Genomic DNA, 23,162 nt, shown 5'->3' with positions numbered 1-23,162 from the left:
TCATTTTGATCTTAAAATCCTTGTATTAACCTGCTCTACATGATACCCTATTGTTAACTGACTATTTGGAACTCGTCTCCAAATTTGCTCCTATAACTGCTAACCTCATGAGCTTCATTTGACTGTAGCCGAATGCTCCTTTAGTCGACTTTTTCATACAGTCGATGGTGTAGCTGCATGAACACCAGACATACAATGGCTGAATCTGGAGAGATACTAATGTCCTTAACATTTAGCAGTGAGTGATCCAGAGCTGTCAGCAGGAGCCCAGCGCGTCGCCGTGTATTAATGAGACAAGACACGAGCTCTCTCCACTCACAGTGACTTGCATTACTACACTGCTAAACTAAACCATTGTTCCCCCCTCTCAGGCCCCATTCTATTCTATAACAATCTATTCACATTGATAAGTTCATGCTATTTGTTTCAGACTGCCAATGATAAGGCGCAGGTGGTGAGGAGGAGGAGGAAGAAAGAGGCAACCAATCCAGAGGAAAAGAGCACAAAGAAGAACAAAGTACCTAAACAGGGGTAAGAGACATGACTCAGCTGTATTGACCCAATGTATCAATGCTGTATCAAGAAGAGAAAAGATTGAAGAAAGAAATCAATGAGTGAACAAAATCACATGCTTAATAGTTATTACAGAGTAGCAGTTAAAGGTCCTATATTACACAAAATTGACTCTTATGAGCTTTTAGTCATGTTCTAATGTTGTTACCTCTTTCAAAACAGTGTTTTGTTTCATTCACAAATGTTTGAGTAATGCTGTATTATTAGTCTGTCTACTAATAATCTGTCAAGTATGGTTTTTAATGAGAAAACAACATTATAACATAGATCAGAAATAGAAGATAATAAACAAATAAGATAATATAGGCCCTTTTAAACGGTTTCTTCAAAAATAATTTAATCTGTAAATATTGTATCTTGCCTGTTGGTACATCAATATTCCATCATATTGGGGAAAAAACCGCATGATTTGTTTGTACTCACAGTAGATCTGTTATGATAATTACTATAACAACTTATCGTTCAGTATATGAAAGCTGGAGCAATATATTTTGGGGCTTAATATTTATCGTGTGTACTATTTCTTTGCAAAAGGCAAATTTTTGGTTCATTCTGTTATTTATTTATTAGAGCTCAGGCCGTTTAATGATACTTTCTATTTAAAAATGGTTTACTGGGACCATCTTGCATTACTGTCAGTGGCATAAAATGGTTTAGTATTATCATTTATCATTGTCTGTCTTTGTAGCAATATATCGTGCTTCATAATTTGTTTTTGTGATAGGCCTAAGTCACAGTTCTCTATTTACTAACCAATTATTTGTTAAACAATTGACCTTTGAGTACAGTGTGGCATTTGTGGCTAAATGTTGACCGCAGCATGGCTCTGTCTCCTCCTTCGTGCTAATAATACCGTCTCTCATTGCGCTGCTGTTTCTCATACATTTACCATGAGGCAGTGATGCTGAGTCTGACTCTGAGCCATGTCTTATTACCCTGGAAGGTCCAATGCTCTGATGCCACAACTCTGCTAACAAAGTACAAAAATAGCCACTACAATCACCATTATGCAACACTTTTACTGACGACTCACTGGTAGGTCCTTGCACTTACTTTCTGTATGATAAAAATTAGGCCTGTTTGAACCGCCATATAATGCTGGAGTGAATATAGAACGTAAACGGAAATATTGACACTAATTTATACCACTGATACAATAACCCAAGAGCAGATTTAAACCACAAAAGCTATTCTAAATCTACAATATTGTTAAAAACTATGCGATGCAATGAATAAACAGCAAAATGAAACGCTTAAGTACTTGGTTTACATCCGTAATGAGTCATAAATTCAACCTTTTTTACATCTTAAATCTTATTGTATTGGCCAAAAATAACCCAATAAAGCCTAATAATTATAGATTACTCACAAGATTACTTTTTAATACATGGTTAGGTCTGTCTGATAACTGTCTCGTATTTTTGTCTTGAAACTACTGTATGTTACACCACTCACAATTACCTTGTATTTTGTTAATCCAAGTAAGCTCTTTTCTGAATGTGCAATAGTATAAATAGTGTAGATGGGATTTATTCAGGCCTTTATAACTCAAATTCTGCTGTACAAAAAGTAACAATTTCCCCACTAGTGTTCAGAAATGGTGCTCACAATAAAATCATGGCCCTAAAAATATTGTTCCATTGCTCATCTACTGATTGATTTGATATGGTGATCATATTTAAATAGTGACTTTTGGTGATTTGAATTTGATATTTTTCCTAAATGATAAATTAAACAGAAGGCATTGTTGTTACAGATTGACCACTCTCAGGCCAGAGAAGAAGAAGAGGAAGAAGTTGATGAAGGATTCCTTGTACCTGGCTGCGATGCTCAGGAGATTTTCTCGTGAGAAAGAAGACCTGCGTAAACGGACTGCTAACGCTTCTCATACGGGGTTGGCTTCAGGTTTGGCCAACAAGGCTCACTCCACAAACTCTAACCATATGCTAGCCGCTAACTCCTCAAACGCCGCGGGCAGCACAGCGAGTGACCTGCTGCTGGCTGACCTCACAGCGGACCCTGCTGTCATGTCTCTCCTGGGCTCTGCCAATGAGAAGGAGCTCCAGGATCTACTTGGAGACCTGGACTTTAGTTTGTTGGACTCAGACCAGGCGAGAGAAAATGGAATTCTGGGAGTGGGCTCATCTTCTCATAAAGGAGGGGGTCAGGGGCGGAGCTTGTTCTCCCCTCCACCGCTGCCCAACGGACTTCCAGCGCCTCTCATTAAACGCATCGAGGACCTGCGGGCGGTGAGTCAGGCTGCCCCGAGTGGGAGCCAGGACAGTGGAGTGTGTTTGTGAAGTGGACCAATCGGCAAAGAGAGAGTGTTTATGGTTTAGCCTGATGAAAGGGTAACATTTCAAAAAACCTCGGCATTTAGAGCAACAAGGGCTATCTAGACTGCATTTATAAAACATTTGAACACAATTGTATGGAATATTTATTTATATTTTATACAGTATAGGGATGGGACCATAAGCAATAATATCGTTTACATGATGAAAATGGGTTGACAATAATTGTTCATGGACATTTTATATTATCGTTTTGTCACCAGTATGTGCTGAAAAAAGCTACTTATCCATGATGTTTTCTTTTAGATCATTGTTGTTTTCACTTTCCCTAACAAAGTACAGCACTCTGACAGTTCATAATATTCAAATTATCATTATTCATAGCCATAACATTTTAAAACTGCCATTAACTTTCTTAGTTATCGTGATATAATTGTTAATCGCAGTTATCTTGGCCATAATAATTGTGACACCAAATTTCTAAATCGTCCCATGCCTAATAAAGTACCAGTAGTGGAAAAAGTTGGGAAGAGTGGTTTAGACCATCCACATGTATCAGTTTTATTTAGCCTCTTGAGGGTCAGTTGGCTGTCCAGGATGAGTGCCTGTCGGATTCTATAGCTTCTCTTAAATGCACTGTGCAGGTGTGCTGACTCATGCTTTTCTCCCACAGGCCTCGAGGCAGTTTGATCAGGAGGGCAGGAAGAAATTTTTCACCCTGGACATGAATAACATTCTGCTGGAGTGAGTGGGACAGCTTTTAAATCACGACAAAGTCCCAAGTCATTTCTGTCTCTCATTTTCACTGCTCGCTTTTGATGCCTGCGCTGTCTTTCTCTTGTTTATCTGCCTGTGAATGTCCTCATAAAACTTCATTTCACTCTCTCATCCATATTTGATTTTCCTACTCCGCTGCCTTCCTCTGTGTGTGTGTGCGTCAGACTATAGTTACGGTGAATCTTTTTTATGTTTGACAGCCTTTTCTTCTTTTGTTGTAGTATTGAGCTGCAGGTCCAGGAGCAGCCTCACGAGCTTCGCGCTGACATCTACTCTCACCTGGAGGCGTTTGTACCCTGCAACAAAGAGGCACTCCTCAAAAGACTCAAGAAACTCAGCCTCAACATCCAGGTGAGGCGTTTGGCTTCACACAAGGGACGGTTAAAACTTTCATGTTTGGCAAAATAACAGTATATGTCGCTAGATCAAACTTTTTAATTGTTTTTTCCTAGTCCTGTGAATGAGAATGAGCTAAATGTTTCCACAATAGAGTTTTTGAGCTTCACACAGGGCCAATTTACAATCCAAATGCCCCGATTTCTCAGCACTATTTCAATCATATTAGGCTTTTAATCCCCAGCTATCTTTGCTACCAAATGTGCAGCGCTCTCAGCTCTGTGTGGGCGGTATAGTGCACCCAGGACTGCTCTGAAATCCAGCTCCAAAATGTATTCTGTCACGGCCCATTAGAGTAGCACTGTTGACAAAAGGCATCAACAAACTCCCCCACACTCTGAGCTGCTTGTTGTTCTCAGTCCCTCTGCTCTTCCCTCTGTTTTAACACTGTTTACGAATGTGACACAGGATGACCGTATGCGGACGCCTCTGCTCAAACTCAAGTTGGCCGTCTGCAGTGTAATGCCCGAGCAGATCGCCAGATACAACATGGACTGCATGGCCAAGGCTGCTAAGTATGTGAATCTGTTTGGAAACAACTAGACTATTTACTATTGTGTCAGTAAGCGCTCCTGCCCTCTAGTGGCCTCTGTAATGAGTGAACTGTGTGTGCGCTGCAGGCAGCAGTCAGAGGAAGGAGAAAAGAACGGCTCAGACGAGGAGGATGAGGAAAAACCAGGCAAACGGGTGATGGGTCCAAGGAAGAAGTTCATCTGGGATGATAAGCTCAGGTGACGGCAGGGCATATGTTGTAAAAAATAAATGTATTACTCCTCAAAATTACTTCAAATAAAGCATTTTAACTGAAAACTGGTGTCTGCAGGGCCCTGCTGTGCAGTTTGGTGAGAGTGAAGCTGAGCTGCTATGAGATGGAGAACCAGTGTTCTCTGTCTGTGGAGGACTACCTCAAGGCCTTCTTTGAGAATGAGGTCAAACCACTGTGGCCAAAGGGCTGGATGCAGGCCAGGTCTGTGCATGCTTGTGCTATCAGCTCTTCTACTGTATGTAATGTAATGTTAGAGCTGTTGACCTGTTTACTAAAGGCAAATGAATTTCATGAAAACAAACACGTACATTATGTACACACATTACACAAGCACATACAGAGCTATTGAAATCAGCATGCTGTCATTGGTCAGTGTGATACACACAGATTTACCGGCACTTGGTGTTGCATCACATGAAATCTGTTGTTACAAATATAGAAGTACACATACTATACTTGTTTTTCTTTTTGTCAGGATTTTGTTTAAGGAAAGTCTAACTGTTCATGGTCACCTCACTGGAAACTTGTAAGTATTTTAGTATATATCAATAATAATGCAAGTTTTGAAAAATATTAAACTTCTGCTTTTTCTTGACTCAGAGTCAAGAGGAGGGTGATGCCAGGACCCAAGGCCAAAGCACGGGTGGGTGTCTCTGGCCCATGCTGTATATTATTGATCTGTCAGTGATTCAGTGCTGTTTGTCTTTGATGGTGGAACATTATACTGTGTAATGGTTTAGCACACAGTAACTGTGAGTGTGTGATTTCAGGAGTCTGCCTGGGTCCAAAAGCCTGCTCTTATGGGTGCGTCTCCTGTTCTACAGTCCACCCCCGCTGCGCCTCGTCAGCTGCCCTCCACCTCTCCGTCAGAGCCCATTTGTTTGTCGGACTCTCTGGATGAAGACCTGACCGCCCCCTCTTTGGACTCTATCTCTCATGCACTGGCCCTCCTCAGTAACACGTCCAAGGGCCTGGGCTCTTCTGAAAGCCCCCTGTCGCCTCCTCCTCTACAGATGCCCAACTCATCCCCACCACCCATCGCACCTCACTACCCCCCTGCGCAGCAGTCCCAGGCTAAAACTGGGACTTTACCAATTAGTTCTACCTCCTTTTCTAGCTCTTCCTCTCCCACTGTGCTCTGTGGGTCCCGGGGGACACCAGGGGGGCAGACACTCTCCTCGAGGACTGCAGAGGGTTTGTATGGACCCATCAAAGGCATTGGACAAACCCCAAATCAGAGACACGTTGCCATGGCATCGCCTACTCACAGACAGGGCTTAATCATGGGTAGTGCCAAGCTTCACCCACATCCCTCTCCATCCCCCCCAAAGCGCCCCCCTCCCACAGCCTCCCCCCTGCTGCCCCCCCATCAGAGGACCTTCTCCAGTGCAGCAGGGGTGCTGAGCTCGATGGGGTCACATCAGGCCGTGACCAAAGCTACAGCCAACGGCAGCGTCACATCTGCCCCCTCACCCTCCGCATCCCGCTCCAACGCCCCCCACTCCATGCAGTCCTTCTGCCCCCCCTCCCCTCAGGTCTCCTCACCTCCTGCCACGCCAACCACACACTCCTCTGCTGCCAAAGCTCCTCAGCCTAACTTCATCACCCCAATGCAGGCCACTCTGACCAAGGCGTCTCACACCAATGCATCTCCCATTATCAAACTGACCCCCCGGCCCGCAGTGCCCACACCACCCCCTTCCCCCTCTCCCTCACAAATGACCCACCACTCCCTGTCCAGCCCGCACCAGTACCCCCCTAAACCCTTCAGACCCCCATTCACTGTCCCGGGCGGGAAGCAGACTCCTGGCAGTAGTAGCATTCTCAATAATAACTCTAACAACCGAACTCCCCCTCCCCCTGCCCCCTCACCCTCGGCCAATCAGATGCAGAGATCGAGGGTTGTGGGCGGGACCAACCAGAGCTCCAAGGCAGGTAATGGCTGGTCGTCTTCAGGAAGTTTGCCTACGTCCTCAACAACATCACACCTTCCACAGGTAAAAAGACCTGTCCAATGTTTTCACTTCACGGCAGTTCTGGAAAATGAAGCGATGGATTGATTGACTGATTGTCGTTATCTTCCCTTTAGGCGTCAAATACTGGTTCCTCGCTCCTGGGAAACTCGTCCAATATGCCGCTTGGCTTTGGCATGCTGGGAGGCCTGGTGCCCGTCTCACTGCCCTTCCAGTTTCCCCCTCTGCTCAACTTCAGCCCCTCTGCCCCAGGGGCTGCTGGGATGGGCTCCACCCCCAGCTCCAACTCAGGATACCCCTTAGCACAGAACGACCTGATGGGTGAGTATTTTTTTTATTTAAACTAATAGATTCACTGTTGGAATAAAGACAAGACACACAGAGAGGCGGGAGATATTTATTCTTAAAAAATGTGATCTTGACATTTTAATATTAAATCTATCATCTATAGTTTAGAAAAACGGCTGCAAGAAGAACTCATTAGCAGGGAAATCTTTGTGTATATAGAAAGTATAATTCCTGTGTGTTCAGTTAAACAACTTAATACTCTTAATACACAAAATCAACAACAAATATGGTAATATCAGCTCAGTCTGGACATATGAGGAAAAGTAAGATTGGTAGAACGGGTCTCCACACTTTAAACTCCACTCCAGCAGCCAGGGGTTTGTAATCTGAGTTACCTGACTGTAATTAGGTCAGTCTTATGTGATGTCACGTAGTACTTGAAATTTGAGTGGCCAGTGGAGGCAGCACAGACTCTTTTTGACCAGGAATCTGCAAATTTACAGTACACAATATTATTAAAATACTATATGCATAGTTTAGTTTAGCTCCAGTTCAACAAAAGCTTCATCTGCTACTTATGAACTCCTGACAGCCTAATGGAGTTTGTTTCCTTCAGCTGCTGTAGTCTGCAGCCTTATTTATGTCATCTTCTTTATTCTCCATCTTTTGTATCTCACTGTGTGTGCCATCTGACCCTTTTGTCCTCCTCCGCTTCTGTACTGTAATCCCTCGCTCTCTTCTTCTGCTGCCTCTGATTTTAATATGCCTCTCTTTTTGTGCTTTCGTTTACATATCCCTCCATTGTTGTTTCTTCTCACTGTGTTGTTGCCCATGCATCCGTCTCTCCTCAGATCTGTATAAGAGTCTCCAGTCAGGGTCGCAGGCTGCCCTACCTCCTCACTTGCAGCTTGCTTTCTCAGGTAAACTTCTTTGCTTCTGTCCACCTCCTCTCTGCCTCTCCTCTTCATCTCCTCCTTTGGCTCTGTGTGTGTTTACTGTCAGGCATGCCTCTTCTGATTGTACTACACTTATAGGTCTCTAGTTGCATGTTTATGGACTCCTGTTTAAAATAGTCACTTTAGACCTATTAGGCAAAACATTATGACCACTGATGAGTAAATGAATAATCCCAAAAAACACAGCAGTTATGTAGAGTTGTATTCAGGCTAAACCTCTACAAAACACATGGGATACTTCTATAAATATTAATCTTCTCCCCTGTTTAGGATATTTTTTTGTTTTGTTTGAAGAAGCATTGTAACTTATTTTTTATTTTTTTTTTACAAATATTATAAACATGACAACATTAAAATCCATAATTCCCTTTCATTCACACTGACAAACTATGAATAATAAAGCACAGTTAATGGGACAATAATAGTCAAATAAAAATGCACTTGGTTATAAGAAGAAACTAAACAGAAATGACATACTTAAATTAATTGATGTTCTTGCTAATAAAGAATAATGCACAATTATCACAAACATACCTGGAGTTATGTTTTGTTTCATTCACACTTTTAACACATGAATCCTGCATATTTAGGTTGAGTTCTTCTCTCAAACAGAAAACACTTCGTTCAACTTAATACAGGAAGTGCTCTGCTGTGTTTTTAGACTCCATACATTTTAACTAGCATCATTTGTTTAATTTTAGTCCTGGAATTGCCGATCTCTCTTGAACTAAAGGTACAAGGAGCTGTTAACTTAAACAATCTCTACATGACGTCACAAGGTGGAACAGAGCATTTTGAGATTTGGAGATGTAGACAGACTAATAATTCAGATCACTCAAACATGTGTTAATGAAACAAAACAAAACTCTGGGCATGTTTTTCATGAGGTAACAGCATTATAATATGGTGTAAAGCTCACAAGAGTCAATTTTGTGTAATATAATGCCTTTGAATTAACCTACTGTGAGCTGAATCTTGTTTTGTGCTGCAAATTTTATCACACTAGCAAAGAAAAAATCCGAATAGTTGAGCACTTTTTCTAGCAGGTGTAGTGTGTAGAGGTCATAATGTTAAGCCTGATTTGTGCAGTGTTTTCCATTTTTGTCCCCCAAATGCTTAACCTTTGACCTCTCCTTTGACCAGATTCGAACCAAAGCCAGGGAGGAGACAAGAGGAAGCCCCACTGACCAATCAGAGCGCAGGGCCACTTCCCACCCCCTGGAATCATCCAATAGGAATCTTTATTTGTAATCATGTGGTATTATTGGGCCTCGTCTTAACGGACCTAAGGACGAAGTGGCAATGATGAATTATGACCTGAACTGTATTTTCTATTGAACCGGGTATGAGAACAAGACAGAGTGAATGGTAAATACACCTATTTTTTGTTTTATTTTTTTTTATTTTGTCGACATGTTTACATAAGACCGACCTTGATCACTGTGGATGGAGTGAGAGCGAGGTGTTGGTACCGAAAGAGGAAATAACACTATCTTTATTATATAATTTGTATTTAAGCTTATGTAGGAGACCAGGACTCTTGCAGTATATAAAGCAAAACAGATGATAATGAATTTTTATTTTTATGTTTCGTTTCCGACGTGGGATCCATTGTGTCCGCTAAGTTTTATTGTTGGTCACGTCTTTTCCCACAAAATGACTGTTAAGTAGTAGCTTAATTTAATGTTGATAAATTATTTGTAAAGTTCACAGGGACAAAACATTGTTATTATGAAGTTATGAAAGCGCGCAGGTTGATTTTTTGGGATACGTGTATGTACATAGGAAAACTATATACTGTTAATTTGTTACAGATGCTCTTGTATGAACGCCCTCTTTAGTTGGCTCCGCAGTGTGCTAGGTGCTAAAATCACACTGGACCTTTTTGTGGAATTAAGACTTGAATTAAAATTGTCCAGGCTCTTCTTCAGGTCAGAGGAGCGTCCAATAAAGATCCACTATGGAGCTTTTCAAGGTAGAGGTCCATCTACTTTTCTACATTACTGTGAATATTCCACAGTGCACAATTAAACTTACACAATTACATGTATTTTTATTGTTCAAAGAAATAGCTTAAACGTGCATTCTTTCTATGAGCGTGGTCCCCTTTCCACAGATCTGACCTGTAATTTGGCCTGCTTATCATCATGGAGATGACTAATATTTCTTACAAAACAATTATGTCTCCAGAGTCAGAAAGGTAGCGCACACTCCACAAGAAAAGCTCCATAGTGCAACTTTTAAGGAAGAGGGCACACGTCAAGATTGTAGCTTACTTGAATTGTTTTGAGTTAACTTTTTTTTTTTTAGTAATTGTTTTTCTGCTTATTGACTCAAATCAACTTAATATAACTTGACGCCTTAGTTTGTATTTGACATAAGAGAAAGGAACTATGCAGGACCATAAAACGCTCAATGCAAAAGTACAAGTCATGGCTTGGCTCACAACCTGTTTAAGTTGAAGTCTGCGTGTGTCAGTTGGATGGCTGTTCTTCCACACATAGACGAACCTTCCCTTGATTACCTCCGTTAACAAAACCGTTCTTCCTCCTCGGCCCCGTTTGAATGTGGGATGGACAGCTGCACCGAGAATGCCGCCAAAGATGTATGAGTAGGTCTCTGTGATGGGGTCAGCTGCTCCGTCTGTGTGTGTCCGTGTGTGTGTGCGTGTATGTGAAAGAGGCAGTGAGTGACATTCTAAATTATGTTCGACAGGGACAAAAAAAAATACATTTCATGGTTAAATTGTAACCTAATTTGGTCTTTTGTAGATTATTTTTTGTGTCAATGATAAAATTAAAACAAGTGGTTTTCAACATCAATCTTGTTTTTGTGTGCTTGTCTTAACTAAGAAACCTGGTATATTTCTATGTTTGTGATGAGCTAACCAACATTTTCACATGGCTTAAACCGTACTGTGTAATATAAGACATTCTAAAGTAACCTACTGTGAACTGAATCTTGTTTTCTATTGCAGATACAATCACATCACTGGCATAGAAAAAGTCTGAATTGGATATTTTCCCAAAGTAGTTGAGCCATTTTTACAGCAGCTGTACTTTGTAGAGGACATAATGTCTGGGCCTGATTTGTGCAGTGTTTTTAAACTGCACTCTTTTCTATCATGTTCCCCAAATGTTTGACCTTTGACCTCTCCTTTGACCATATTCGAACTAAAGCCAGCAGCGAGTCAAGAAGAGGACCAATCAATAAACAAATTTGAGCTAAATCTTATTGGGCACCTCCAGTATTTTATCTTACACAATGTGTTGAAAGTGTCATTGTTTGGGAAATGTAATTTATAATTTAAATTGATTTCTGAATTAATCAAACCAACAGTTATTCCAATGTTTAAAGATGCATTATGGGTAACATTTCTGGTGGAGGGCTCGCTGTCTGCTTGTCTAAGGTGACCAGATTTTCAGAATAAAAAACTGGGACATCCCTGGTTTGGGTTGGTTGGTAATAAAAAAAAAAAAGAAAAAGTGAAACGTGTGCATAATTAAGGAAAATTGTCATGCACTCGGCACTAATGTGAGTCAATATAGTCATTTTTTTTGTATTTTGGTCATTTTAAAGCAGCTTTTCTATATTTTACCTGAACAAATGACAATTGAAGCCTCTCTCTACTGACAAAAATAGTAACACCAGGGACATTTCTTGTATAAAAAAGGGACAAATCAATGGTTTTGGATGAATCTGCTAGGACTGGGGACACCGGGCTCAAAATTGAGGACTGTCCCACAGAAATAGGGATGTCTGGTCACCCTGTTTGTCTCTACGGAGATGTTATTGCTTTGCCTAGAATGATCTACAATACGGCATTAAACCTATCAAACTCCATAGAACCAAGATGATGCCACAGGTCATGTTACAGGTCAGATCTGTGGAGTGGTGACTTCGCTCACAGTAACAAGAATGTGACGTCTTTAGACATTTAAACACATCTAACTGAATGAATGCATGACAGACACGTTTCATGTCACACTGTGCAACATTCCACAGCAAATGATTGAAATGACATCTCCACGGAGACACACGACCCAAAGTTTCATAGTGTACCTTTAAATTGTACTCATCATTAATGCACTTTAATGGATGAAGGAGACATTCAGTTCAAAGAGTGAAGCAAATACAATGAATATGCTTTATTTTCTTTTACAAAAACAAATTGCTGTCTAGAAATACAGGTATACAAGAAAAACTAGTGAAGTGTTTGCAGTTGGATAATTTAATCACGTTGACTACCTGTTGGTGTTAAAGCTTCCAACCAAATGAAATCCTCTGCAGAGTGACATTGGCCAAAATAATCTAATGACTAAAACCGAAAACTATATTTGAAATTAAATATTTTAGAAAGTGCAGCTGCTGAGGAAATAAGGAGCAAAGCAGCTTCCTGTGTAGTTCATTATAACACTGTATTTAATAGTGATTTTGACCCAAACACAATATTCTAAAATGTATGCAGCGGGCTTGATATGAATCACAGCAAGAAAAATACAAAAAACATGTATAGGTACTTGTATTATTATTATTATATTAATATTGTTGTATTATTCATTTTTGTATTATTGAGTTTGTTTGGAGGACGTCCTTGCCCACTTTATGTTCTTATTGAGTGTCTAAGGCACTTCAAAGAAACATAATATATGTGTTAATATTGGAATGGGGCTTAGACATCCATTCTTCTCATATTTGTACCAAGAGAAGAGTGGAAAAGGATACTGATCTAGTGGTTGTTTTGAGGGAAATTCAGCTAAAAAAAAACTTACACTAAAATACATTTTCAGACAACCGTTGAATAGTAAGTGCTTTATAGCATTGTCAAAAGTCCAAAATCATGGCACAGTGTAGCCACAATCTTTCTGTCATGATCACTTAAAACAAACTCCAAAGCCTGTATTTAACCTTAAAGGTGCACTATGTAACTTTTACTGGTGGTCTGAAACTTAACTTGTTTCCATGGTGATGTTTATTTGCATCGATTGGAATTTTCTACAGTATGGCATTAAACACATCTTTAGCAATAACATCTCTAATAGGAACATGCATTTTAATGCCATACTGTGTAAAATTCCTGGTGACGTTATAACATCTCCATGGAAACAAGTGTGTAAAATTACTTGTGACTATATAGTTTCTTCAATGTAAAAAAAAAACAACAACAAAACTTCTTGGTATTTTGTTTTTAGTTGGTGAAACGCAAGAGAAAAAGACTGAGACTAAGCACGAAACACATTCGCGTGATGATACTTCCATCTGCTTTTATAAGTGACCGATGTGGGCAAAGCTGTAATAAGAGTACACAGGTTACAGAACATATCCTGCTGTAGTGCTTCCTGTTCCAGTCTGATCCAGTCTGAAAATCATTCACAGGGCATTCTCATAAACACTAGTGTTCAATACAAAAGGGTTAACATTGTGAGATTTCCAGTTCAAACTCAGCCAGACATTCGTTTGCTGCATGTTGAGATGAAGCATCAGAAAATAAAACACCCTTTTCACAGTAAAATACTTAAATCCAGTCTTCTGTTGTATTGCATGTCCCGAGATGTTAGTCGTTGTGAGATGTTTGGAAGAGGCCTCATGCAACAAAACCATCTTTAGAGCAAGCTTCATTTTGGGGTCCATTTTGAGATGAGCGTGGTAGGACCCGGCCTGTCCGATAAGGAATGGCTTTTAGACACCGGTGAGTAAAACATCCAATACTATGTTTTGTTTACATACATCCCCTGCATTTCCAGTCCGCAGTACGCCATAAACGTTACATACTTGAGTTTAATATAAAAGCACTTAGTACCTATGCATACTTTCTCAATAAGCTGAGCAGATAAATCAATACCTGATGGAGGAGGGTACACAATGGCGTGCCAGTGGAATAAGGCAGTGCCACATGTCTTTTTGCCCCATTGCTCGTGGTCCTGGGGCAGTGGTGGTTTTCAATGCAGTGTCCACAACATAAACAGCAGAATCAGAGCTGTGCTGGGGTTTAGTGAAGGAGATCTGGTCAGGAATGACAGAGGAGGAAATGCCCACATGGGGGGTTACTCATTAGCGTTAGTGGGTTGTGTATCATTGAAGTCACTGGCGCGGCTGTCTGCGTCATCATCAGACATGTCTCCAGACGCTCCGTCCAGGTTTAGGTTACGCCGGCCGGAGCGGCTCGAGGAGGAGAAGGTGCTCACGGGCCCCCCTCGCCTGGAGCACAACAGGAGTTATTTAAAGTTTGAATGTAAACATATTTACGGAGATACAGAGGTGTGAAGCGCATTAGTCTCACCTGAGCCTGTTCTTGAGTGAGGTGACCTCTCGTGTCAGGCCCTCGCTGGCCTCTGTGGCGTCATCCAGTTCTCTCTGGAGTTTCCTCCTGGATGCGTTGGCTCGACTCGCCTCCTCTTCAGCCTCTTCCAGCTGTCGCTTCAGCTGCTTCATGCGAGCGTTGGCCTTCTCCATCTGAAACAGACACGCGTCAGAACATTGCCTCCGTGTGGACTGGGTGAGGACAGACTGAAGTCTTACCTGCTCTTTGAACTGGTCAGCATGGCGACGCTCGTCCTCCACCTGCATCATGACCTCCTTCAGTTTCTTCTCTGTCCGGCGCACCACTTTATTGGCAGCTGCTCTCTCTCTGCAAAATGAGGACGGAGTCATAAAGTTACAATTCAAGCAATGCATAAGTGCTAAAAACACAAACTCGAAGTATATAATAATAACGATAATGTGCTATGCTTCACTCAATACGCACTTCCCCTCCTGCTCCAGCTGCTCCTCCATCTGCAGGATCTTCGCCTCTAGAGCCGTGATCGAGGCCTTAAACTTGGCCTTCACAGAGCCCTCCTGTTCTGTTAGCTTGGCTTTCAACTCCTGATAGATGACAAATAATGCTTCAGCCTTTTCAAAATAAAATTAGTTTGACTTAAACTTTTTATTTTACGCTTGGGACCTTATTTTGCCGCTCCAGTTGCTGTCTGGCGTTTTCTGCTTTTTGTGCAGCACTGCGCTCTGTGGCCAGTTCACCGGTCAGAGTGTCCACCTGAAACACACACATCACATGGTGGTGAGGTGTTTAGAGACACATTTTAACAACAGCTATTTAATACTGATGTTCACCTGAAGGCTGCTCTTCTTGAGGCGGTCATTGACCAGTTCCATGTTGCCTTGCTCCTCCTCAAGCTCCTCCTCTAACTGAGAGATACGGGCCTCCAGCCTCCTCTTGTCGTCCAGCAGGGACGACCTAAGACAAACCACATTATGAACTCTGTAGAACATAAACAGAACATCAAATATAGAGTAGTATGAAAGACAGACTTTCCAGAGACGCTGTTGGAGATCTCATCAGCCAGCTCGTCTCTCTCCTGCTCAGCGTGACGACGCGCTCGCTCAGATGCTGCAAAGTCCTACACAGGAGAGACATTAAACACACCATCTCAGTGTGCCTGTTTGTACTTGTCTTTTTACTGTGAGGTGTTTGTGAAGTTTACCTCCTGTAGCTGCAGGATTTCAGCTTCAAGGCCTTTGAACTTCTTCTCGTTTTCCTTCGACTGAGTGAAGATCTCATCTCTAGAGGCTCGGGCCTCTTCCAGCTCGCGCTGGTAATCCTTCATCTGAGCCTAAACAAAACACAAGAAAGTAACATAGATTTAAACACAATTCAGATCACAGGTTTATTCACTCAATTATACATTGCACACATACATACATAAAGCTCAGTGAATACCTGTAATTTGCGCAGCTGTTTGATTGCTTCATCTCTGCCCTTGTTGGCTGCTTCGATCTGTCCCTCCAGGTCATTCAGATCCATCTCCAGCTTCTTCTTGGCAGCCACAGCAAGAGTCCTCTGCTTCCTTTCATCCTCCAGCTCTGCCTCCATCTCACGCACCTGGTGATGACCACACCTCGTGATGTGAACTCATCTCAGAACTGTTTATAATAACCCAACCAGTATGTTACCTGTTTGACCAGTGCTCTCTTCTTCTCCTCTCCCTGCTCATCTCTGGTCTGGAGGTCCCTGTCGAACTGGGCCTTCATGGCCTGCATGTTCACCTCCAGACGTAGCTTGGCATCCTCTGTGGCCTGGAGCTCATCCTCCAGCTCCTCCAGCTGAGTCCTCATCTCCTCCACCTGCTGCTCCAGCGTGCGCTTCGACTTCTCCAGCTCATGCACCTAAAAACAAAAAGCCACATCACATTAAATGAAGTCTTTCTCTCAATAATGAGTACAATGTCAGGGTAAGGTAAGAAAACTAGACTTACATTTTTGCCCACATCGTCCTTGGAGCTCATCAGGTCCTCCATTTCGACCCGCAGCTGTTTATTGAACCTCTCCAGTTCTTCTTTGGTTTCCGTCATGTCCTCCAGAGCTTTGGCCAAAGATAAGAGTTTGGTCTCTTTCTCTCTGGCCTCTGCTTCAGCGCGGTCACGCTCCTCTGCATAGCGAGCAGAGATTGTCTTCTCTTCAGCCAGCAACTATTCAGAGTACATGTGTTTTCATATCAGCACTAGTAAAGACGTTTTTTTACAATAATGTAATCTTCAGTTGTGATACAGTACCTGGTCGAACTTCTTCTGCTTTTTCTCCAGGTTGGATGCCACCTGTCTCTGTTGGTCCAGGCTGATCATGATGTCCTCCAACTCCTGCTGAAGTCTGGACTTAGTCTTCTCCAGTTTGTCCATGGCCATGCCCTTCTCCTCCAGACACTGCTGGGACAGCTCCAGGTCCTTCTGCAGCTTCCTCTTGGCCTCCTCCAGGGCCTCCATTACAGAAGTGTCACTGTCCAGCCTCTTCTTGGACTCACACAGCTAAAGCAAGAGCACAGTGTTCAAATCGATAAGAGAACTGTAATTCCTGTCCACCTATTTTAGCCTACTTTAGTTTATTACAAAATATACAGCAAAGACAAACACTCACCACATTCAGTTTAAATACTTTTTTTAAATAGGACATCCCTGAAGCAGTCCTTAATTTATAAATGGGACCCATACGCACAGTATTTGTAATAAAAAAATCTTTCTATCTTACCTATGCTCCTAAACCTGATCACTTAAAGGTATCAGTTCCAAATATGATTGATGCATGTTTCATACATTAACCTATGAATCTCTAAACGTATCTATTTAAGGTGGTTGTGCATGCTACCTGAGTTTGCACAGCCTGCAGTTGTTTCTCTGTGTTTCGTCTTGTCTCCTCCTCTTCTTCTTGTTGCTCCAACAGACTGTTCTTGTCCTCCTCCAGCTGACGGATGCGGCTGCTCAGGTTCAACTTCTGACGAGTTTCCTCTTTTAGCAACTCCTAAACAATTACAACCACAGAACAAAATAACAGGTATGAGAAAATATAATGTCAGAGATATAACATAATGCTACAGTTAATGTTTGACAACATTCTGCAACCTACCTGTGTGTCTTGTAACTGGCTCTCCAGACTCTCCACATCCTTGGTCAGCTTGATGCCCTTTTTCTCTGCTTCTTCTAATATGGAAGACACATTGTCCAACTCCATCTATGGACAATACCCAATGTCAGCATTCAAGAGTTTTATTTTCTGAGTTATAAAGTTGTTTCCTCATCAAAAACATACCTGGAGTTGTGTTTAGTTTCATTCTCATAACATAACATATGCATATTACGTGCATATTAGGTTGAGTTCTTCTCTCAAACAGAAAACACTCCACCTTGTGATGTCATGTGGTAATACAGGAAGTGTTCCACTGTGTTTTTGAACCCTGTACACTTTCACTGGTGTCATTCGGATGATTTCAGACCTGGAATTTCTGATTTCTTTTGAACTAAAGTAAAAAGGTAGCTGTTAACTTTAAAATAATCGCTTCATGACATCACCAGGTGGAACAGAGCATTTTGAGCTTTGGAGACATAGACAGACTAATAATAGGATTACTCAAATATGTGTGAATGAAACAAAACACATGGAGTATGTTTTTGTCGAGGTAACAACATTATAACATGGTTTAAAGCTCCAAGAATCAATTCAATTCAATTCTGCGTAATATAGGACCTTTAAAAGTACAGCTTATACAGTGTAAATTGGCTTAATACCTGCAGCTTGTGAGATCTTTCAGAGAGCTCTCCTTTGGCCATCTCAGCCTCAGTGGCGCGACTCATGAACTCCTGCACCTGAGACTCCAGTTTCTTCCTGCGATGCTCCGACTCGGTTTTGGCCTGAAGCAGACTCTTCACCTCTGACGACAGCTCCTTGTTGTCACTTTCCAGGCTCTGCTTGTTTTTCTCCAGGTTGGCTTTGAACTGTAATGCATATACAAGCATTTATACAAGTATTTTCTGCTAATATTAGGACTACACAATATTGGAAAAATTATTCAATGGCTAGTAAGAAGTGGGATATTAATATTATTATGATCTTTTAATATAAACAGAGACAAAACAAACAAGATTGCTTGTGTCTGCTATATAGTTATAAACTTCGACACTCGTACATTATAATTTTGAACATTTAAATCGCAATAATGATGTAAAATGACAAAGAGGCCTTTGTACTAGGGATGGGCATGATTAGTCGATTAATCGATAATTGATCATTAAGATTTTCATCGATTACGTTCATTTTAATCGACAAACCGAATGTAGGTTGCTGTGCGTAGCGTAGAGTGACCAAACAGGGTCAGTACGTGTAGCTCTCTGCACTCAGAAAGAGCGAGACACAAACAGTCGGTCAGTCTGCAGTGTACTGAAGTGCAAATATGAATGATGTGCAACGATGACTTGTACAAGAAAGTCCACGCTTTCCGTTCGGGACAAGTGTGAGTCCATGTGCACAGTGTATAAAGCAGCACATATGTTTCGGTGTCCAGTGGGAAAAAGCTTTACCAGGTGAGAGTCGCGCAATGTCGATGACGAGTCCCCACCTCCCACCCCCCGTACGGTGTCCTGGTTTTGACAAACGCAAATATGATCACACTAACCTGTATTCCACTGAGTCATGTCTTTTAATCCGACAGAAATTGACCGCATCAGTGACACAAGAGCTGTAGTTTTATCTTCGCATAGTTTATGCAAATTAGCGATGCGGTTTTAAGTTTCGTTTTTGTGAGAGTTGTGCAAAACTGAATTAAACACATTATAATTTCAAACGGATTGATGTGGCTCTAGAGTCGTTACGGTTTATATGTCGTAAAGTTGAATTTATTTATGCACATTAGTAGTGCAGATAGTAATAATAATGATGATAATTTTAATATAAAAACGTTAATGATTAATCGATTAAGAAAATTTCACCGAATGCCCATCCCTACTTTGTACCAAAGTGACCAGACGGTTCTGGCGATCACTGATTAAGAAAATAAAATTGGAGAATGCGCAGAGCAGAGTGTGCGTACTGGTGGCAGCAAAAACGGGAACTGATCGGCAATATGGAGCCTTGAAAATTAAATACAGAAGACTGCTCAGACATCACGAGGGGGAAACAACACCAACATGATTAAAAGCTCTGAAAAGTCACATAGTCAGTCTGCTTTAATATCAATTATTGTGTTGGTCAATATGGTGATATCAATACATCTGTGATATATTGTGCAGCACATAGTTACCCTCTTGGCTTGCTCCAGCTGCTCTGACAGTTCCTCCAGAGCCACAGCGTGTCTCTGCCTCATGTCCTGGATCTGAGCTTCATGGTTCTTTGTCTCTTCCTCTATGGCCTTCTTCAGTTCTGCCACCTCCTGCTCGCGCTTCGTTCTGTAGATGCACATTGAAGAGAGATAAGTCAGAAATGTTAGCCTGACCAATCAATACTAATTCTTCCACAGTTATATATAAAGAAGTTAATCTGGATTCTTGGATTAGCGCAGTGTTCCCATGAGCAGGATTGAGGGAGAGTGGATTTACAGAGAAATTGTGTCAAAACAAACATTGCAGCTTTTGCAAGAATGGAAATGAGGCAAATGCATTATTACTAAACACTGTTAATCAGAAGTGACAGACTTGCTGGGTTAGGGTCGCACTGAATGATATGAGCAGATGTCGTCCACAGTTACAACATAAACTGATGTGATTGGCTGCTCATAGACTTCCAGAGTGGTTTGAAAAAAGAAAATGGGATGCAGTGTCAGGTTAGAAATGTTGTAATCCTGCAAATCACTTTCATATTTTTTGGAATTGTCCGTTGGTACAGAACTATTACACAGATCTAAAGAAATGTGTAGATAAAGTACTTAATGCTGACCCCCTTATGCTTTTGAATTGGTTTATTTGGGTAAACCTGATGCTAATTGTAAAAAGAACTTGAATATCAGGATGTTTCGGACCGTGTTGTTAGCTGGTTCGTACTAGGAAATGGTTAATGGAAAAGTGGGTTGATGCATGACATTTATATTAAGGAGGAACTGACTCATACTTTAAGATTAGAAACAGAGAAATTTGACAGTATAAAGGGAGACTGGCTGGATTTGTAAAACCAATAAGATGTCATTCTAATTTTTTGTTCTGCTACCCAGCTATGTTCAAAATCAATAAAAATATAATAATAAAAAAGTAATATTGTAATCCTGCTCACTGTAGATGTTGTGTTTATACAGAGTGTAGCACACTTTGACTCCTGACCTGAGCTCCTGCTGTGCGGCGGTAGTGTCCAGTGTGTCCTCCAGCTCGGTCTTCAGTGCCTCCAGCTCCTCGCTCAGGTCCCTCTTCAGTTTCTCGGCTTTGCTTCGACACAGTTTCTCTGATTCCAGGTCCTCCTGCAGCTCAGCCAGCTGGGCCTGCAGCTCACGCACCTGCTTCAGAGCATTGTTCTTTTGGAGGGTCTCCTCATCACTCCTGTGTCAACACAAAACCACAGCAGATGAGAAGAAACAGATGGTAACTATTTGGGAGGAAATAACATCTATTCAAACATACAGCTGTGATCCTAAATCATTGTCATCATTTTGAAAAAATTTGGAGATGCAATCATTAATCTTTTGCTGTCTCTAAATATTTTTTTTAAGACATTTTTTTAACTGCACATTGTCTCTTTTGAATGAAATGTCAATGGGCTGTGTTAATGATTGCCTCATGGCCAGTATTATTGCAGATCATGGTACTTTCCTGCTTAAATAGTGGCTAAAATAAAAATAAAGATATACACAAACAATATATGAATCCACAATTCAATCACATTGTAAGATGGTATAAATATACATTAAAGTAAAAAGTTTAAAAATGCACACTAGAGGGCAGTATAGTGAGCATTTTAGTTTAAAATATGTGGGCAGCTAGAGAAACAATATAACACAAGCATTAAGCTTGTGTATGAGATAAGACAGTTCTGTGTGGCTGTATTGCAGCACATTAGGCAACAAAGAACAACATTCAGCTACAGTAACAGTCACTCATGTACTGGCTCTGGGAATAGCATCTGAATTAAGAGTCTCAGAGATTGTAATTAACATCTAGATGTGTAGAGCTGTGACTAAACCGATGATTTCAGTGTGAAATTAGTCAGGCAGATGTGGATGATCCCCTCTGCACCAGCCCCAGCTTATCCTAACTGACCTTCAAACTTAAGTAGGTGCTAAACAGATTTAAATACAAACTTAAATGACCTAAAGGAGGAAAATAATTATGAAAATGCGATATGAAAGTGTAAAAAAGTCCCTCTAGCCCTGTCACGTTTTGGGGTCAATATTTAGCGTGTGCACTTTTTCTTTGCACTACTGGAACATTTTTGGGTTTTTCTGGCAATATTACAGATGTAAACTAAAAAGTAAAAAGTTTCATTGTGCTTTTTAGCAATTGCAGCTCATCGTTTTTTATCAATATAGTACATCTAGAATAGTGTTTATGGTTTAAATCTGCTCTTGGGTTATTGAGTCAGTGGCATAAATTAGTTTCAATATTTTGTTTATCACCTATAGTTAACTGAGCAATATATGACACTTTAAAATTTGTTATTGTGACAGGCCTAAGTCCAACAAATGGCACAGACCTCTCTCCATTCAAAACACATAATACCATAAGACAGTTCCTCCCGTCCTGTGAAATGTCAGCTTAAGACAACCCTTTATTCCATGACGCATAAACAGCCACAGACGGAGGACATCAATCAGCATCAATTTGGCTGTAATCAGACACGGCTGCGTTTGAGATGAAAGCTGTGAGAGGTTTCATCACAGTGGAGAGAAGGAGGTGAGCAGAAACATCAGGGGAACCCACGATATGCTGCAGTGTTGTAGCTGGGTCATTTTTCTGGATCTACTTTACATAACAATGTGTTTCTTTTTACAAAACACAAAAAATAAATATGCTTAAATTGGGACTAAACCTATATCTTCTAATTCAGTGATTGCCTTGGACTGTATTTAGAAATCACTTCTAATTCACTTATTCCCAACCTACGAAACCTCAGTGCTTATTACAAAGGAGGTTCAAATTTACTGTAACTGTTAGGTGAAACATTTTAAAGGTGCACTATCTAAGCTTTATGCCACGTGCTTCTCCCCATCTGACACTTGACCACATTATAGGTCAGATCTGTAGAAAAGCAACTTTTAGCAATATAAAGAACTGTTATTGAACTAGTGTAAGTTTTTTTTTTTTTTTTTTTTTTACCATACTGTAAAACAGTTCCAGCTTGTATCTCCAAACATAAGAAGGTGACAGACTCTCCAACCATACAACCATAGTGCCCCTTTAAATTGCTATAATGTATTTTATATTGATTTACAGTTGCATTTACAGTTGTATACGGTGAAATACATGAGAAATACACAGTCTAACAGACCTGGCCAATAAAGCCTGGAGCTCCTCCTCCTTCTTGGACAGCTGAATCTTCAGCTCGTCGATCTGAGCTTGCACCTCCACAATCTGGTCTTGAAGGTCTGTGTTTTCGGCATCTAGTTTACGCTTTGCTTTCTCCAGCTCCTGACGTGTTTTCTCCTCTTTCTTCAAACGCTCTAAAGACACATCCAAACATCTATTTGATCTCAGTGTTATACAGTCAGCACAGAGTACAATTACACTCAGGTCATATAAGACATACAGAGGTCAAGCGGCTGACTATATATGGCTAACTCCTAACAGCCTGATGTGTGTAATGGGAATTGGGTTTAGCTACTTAGAACTTAACTGCCTTGTGCAGGTCAAAACAGTAAATTTAAACAATAGCACTTCATGAGGTCTGACCAGTTTACGAG

At 41.1% G+C, this 23,162-nt stretch overlaps 2 protein-coding genes across 2 annotated transcripts in view; one reads left to right on the top strand and one right to left on the bottom strand.

The window, feature by feature from the left end:
* LOC110166088 (ubinuclein-2-like) overlaps positions 1-10,845 on the top strand; it is a 19,152-nt gene extending 8,307 nt beyond the window's left edge. Inside the window, exons 18-30 of the mRNA XM_055158466.1 lie at positions 294-531; positions 2,330-2,822; positions 3,541-3,611; positions 3,866-3,995; positions 4,449-4,555; positions 4,661-4,771; positions 4,864-5,007; positions 5,282-5,332; positions 5,407-5,449; positions 5,577-6,803; positions 6,896-7,100; positions 7,919-7,987; positions 9,167-10,845. Of these exons, the coding sequence (XP_055014441.1) occupies positions 294-531; positions 2,330-2,822; positions 3,541-3,611; positions 3,866-3,995; positions 4,449-4,555; positions 4,661-4,771; positions 4,864-5,007; positions 5,282-5,332; positions 5,407-5,449; positions 5,577-6,803; positions 6,896-7,100; positions 7,919-7,987; positions 9,167-9,210 (2,933 nt within the window). The 3' untranslated portion in view covers positions 9,211-10,845. The remainder of the gene's footprint in view (positions 1-293; positions 532-2,329; positions 2,823-3,540; positions 3,612-3,865; positions 3,996-4,448; positions 4,556-4,660; positions 4,772-4,863; positions 5,008-5,281; positions 5,333-5,406; positions 5,450-5,576; positions 6,804-6,895; positions 7,101-7,918; positions 7,988-9,166) is intronic.
* Positions 10,846-12,082: 1,237 nt separating this feature from the next.
* LOC110166163 (myosin-10-like) overlaps positions 12,083-23,162 on the bottom strand; it is a 38,936-nt gene continuing 27,856 nt past the window's right edge. Inside the window, exons 27-44 of the mRNA XM_055158572.1 lie at positions 22,751-22,922; positions 20,593-20,805; positions 19,584-19,728; positions 18,076-18,282; positions 17,417-17,521; positions 17,159-17,311; positions 16,573-16,821; positions 16,276-16,488; positions 15,974-16,186; positions 15,741-15,902; positions 15,505-15,633; positions 15,332-15,420; positions 15,134-15,257; positions 14,967-15,056; positions 14,769-14,887; positions 14,543-14,651; positions 14,304-14,476; positions 12,083-14,221 (exon numbers count right to left, since the gene is read on the bottom strand). Coding sequence (XP_055014547.1) covers positions 14,068-14,221; positions 14,304-14,476; positions 14,543-14,651; positions 14,769-14,887; positions 14,967-15,056; positions 15,134-15,257; positions 15,332-15,420; positions 15,505-15,633; positions 15,741-15,902; positions 15,974-16,186; positions 16,276-16,488; positions 16,573-16,821; positions 17,159-17,311; positions 17,417-17,521; positions 18,076-18,282; positions 19,584-19,728; positions 20,593-20,805; positions 22,751-22,922 — 2,819 coding nt within the window. The 3' untranslated portion in view covers positions 12,083-14,067. The remainder of the gene's footprint in view (positions 14,222-14,303; positions 14,477-14,542; positions 14,652-14,768; positions 14,888-14,966; positions 15,057-15,133; positions 15,258-15,331; positions 15,421-15,504; positions 15,634-15,740; positions 15,903-15,973; positions 16,187-16,275; positions 16,489-16,572; positions 16,822-17,158; positions 17,312-17,416; positions 17,522-18,075; positions 18,283-19,583; positions 19,729-20,592; positions 20,806-22,750; positions 22,923-23,162) is intronic.

Source organism: Boleophthalmus pectinirostris, unplaced genomic scaffold, assembly GCF_026225935.1.
Source record: "Boleophthalmus pectinirostris isolate CB_2022bp ecotype Guang Dong unplaced genomic scaffold, ASM2622593v1 HiC_scaffold_22, whole genome shotgun sequence".
NCBI classification, from domain to species: domain Eukaryota; kingdom Metazoa; phylum Chordata; class Actinopteri; order Gobiiformes; family Gobiidae; genus Boleophthalmus; species Boleophthalmus pectinirostris.
Note: the sequence above shows the minus strand (reverse complement) of the source record. Positions and strands in the feature narration are given on the sequence as shown.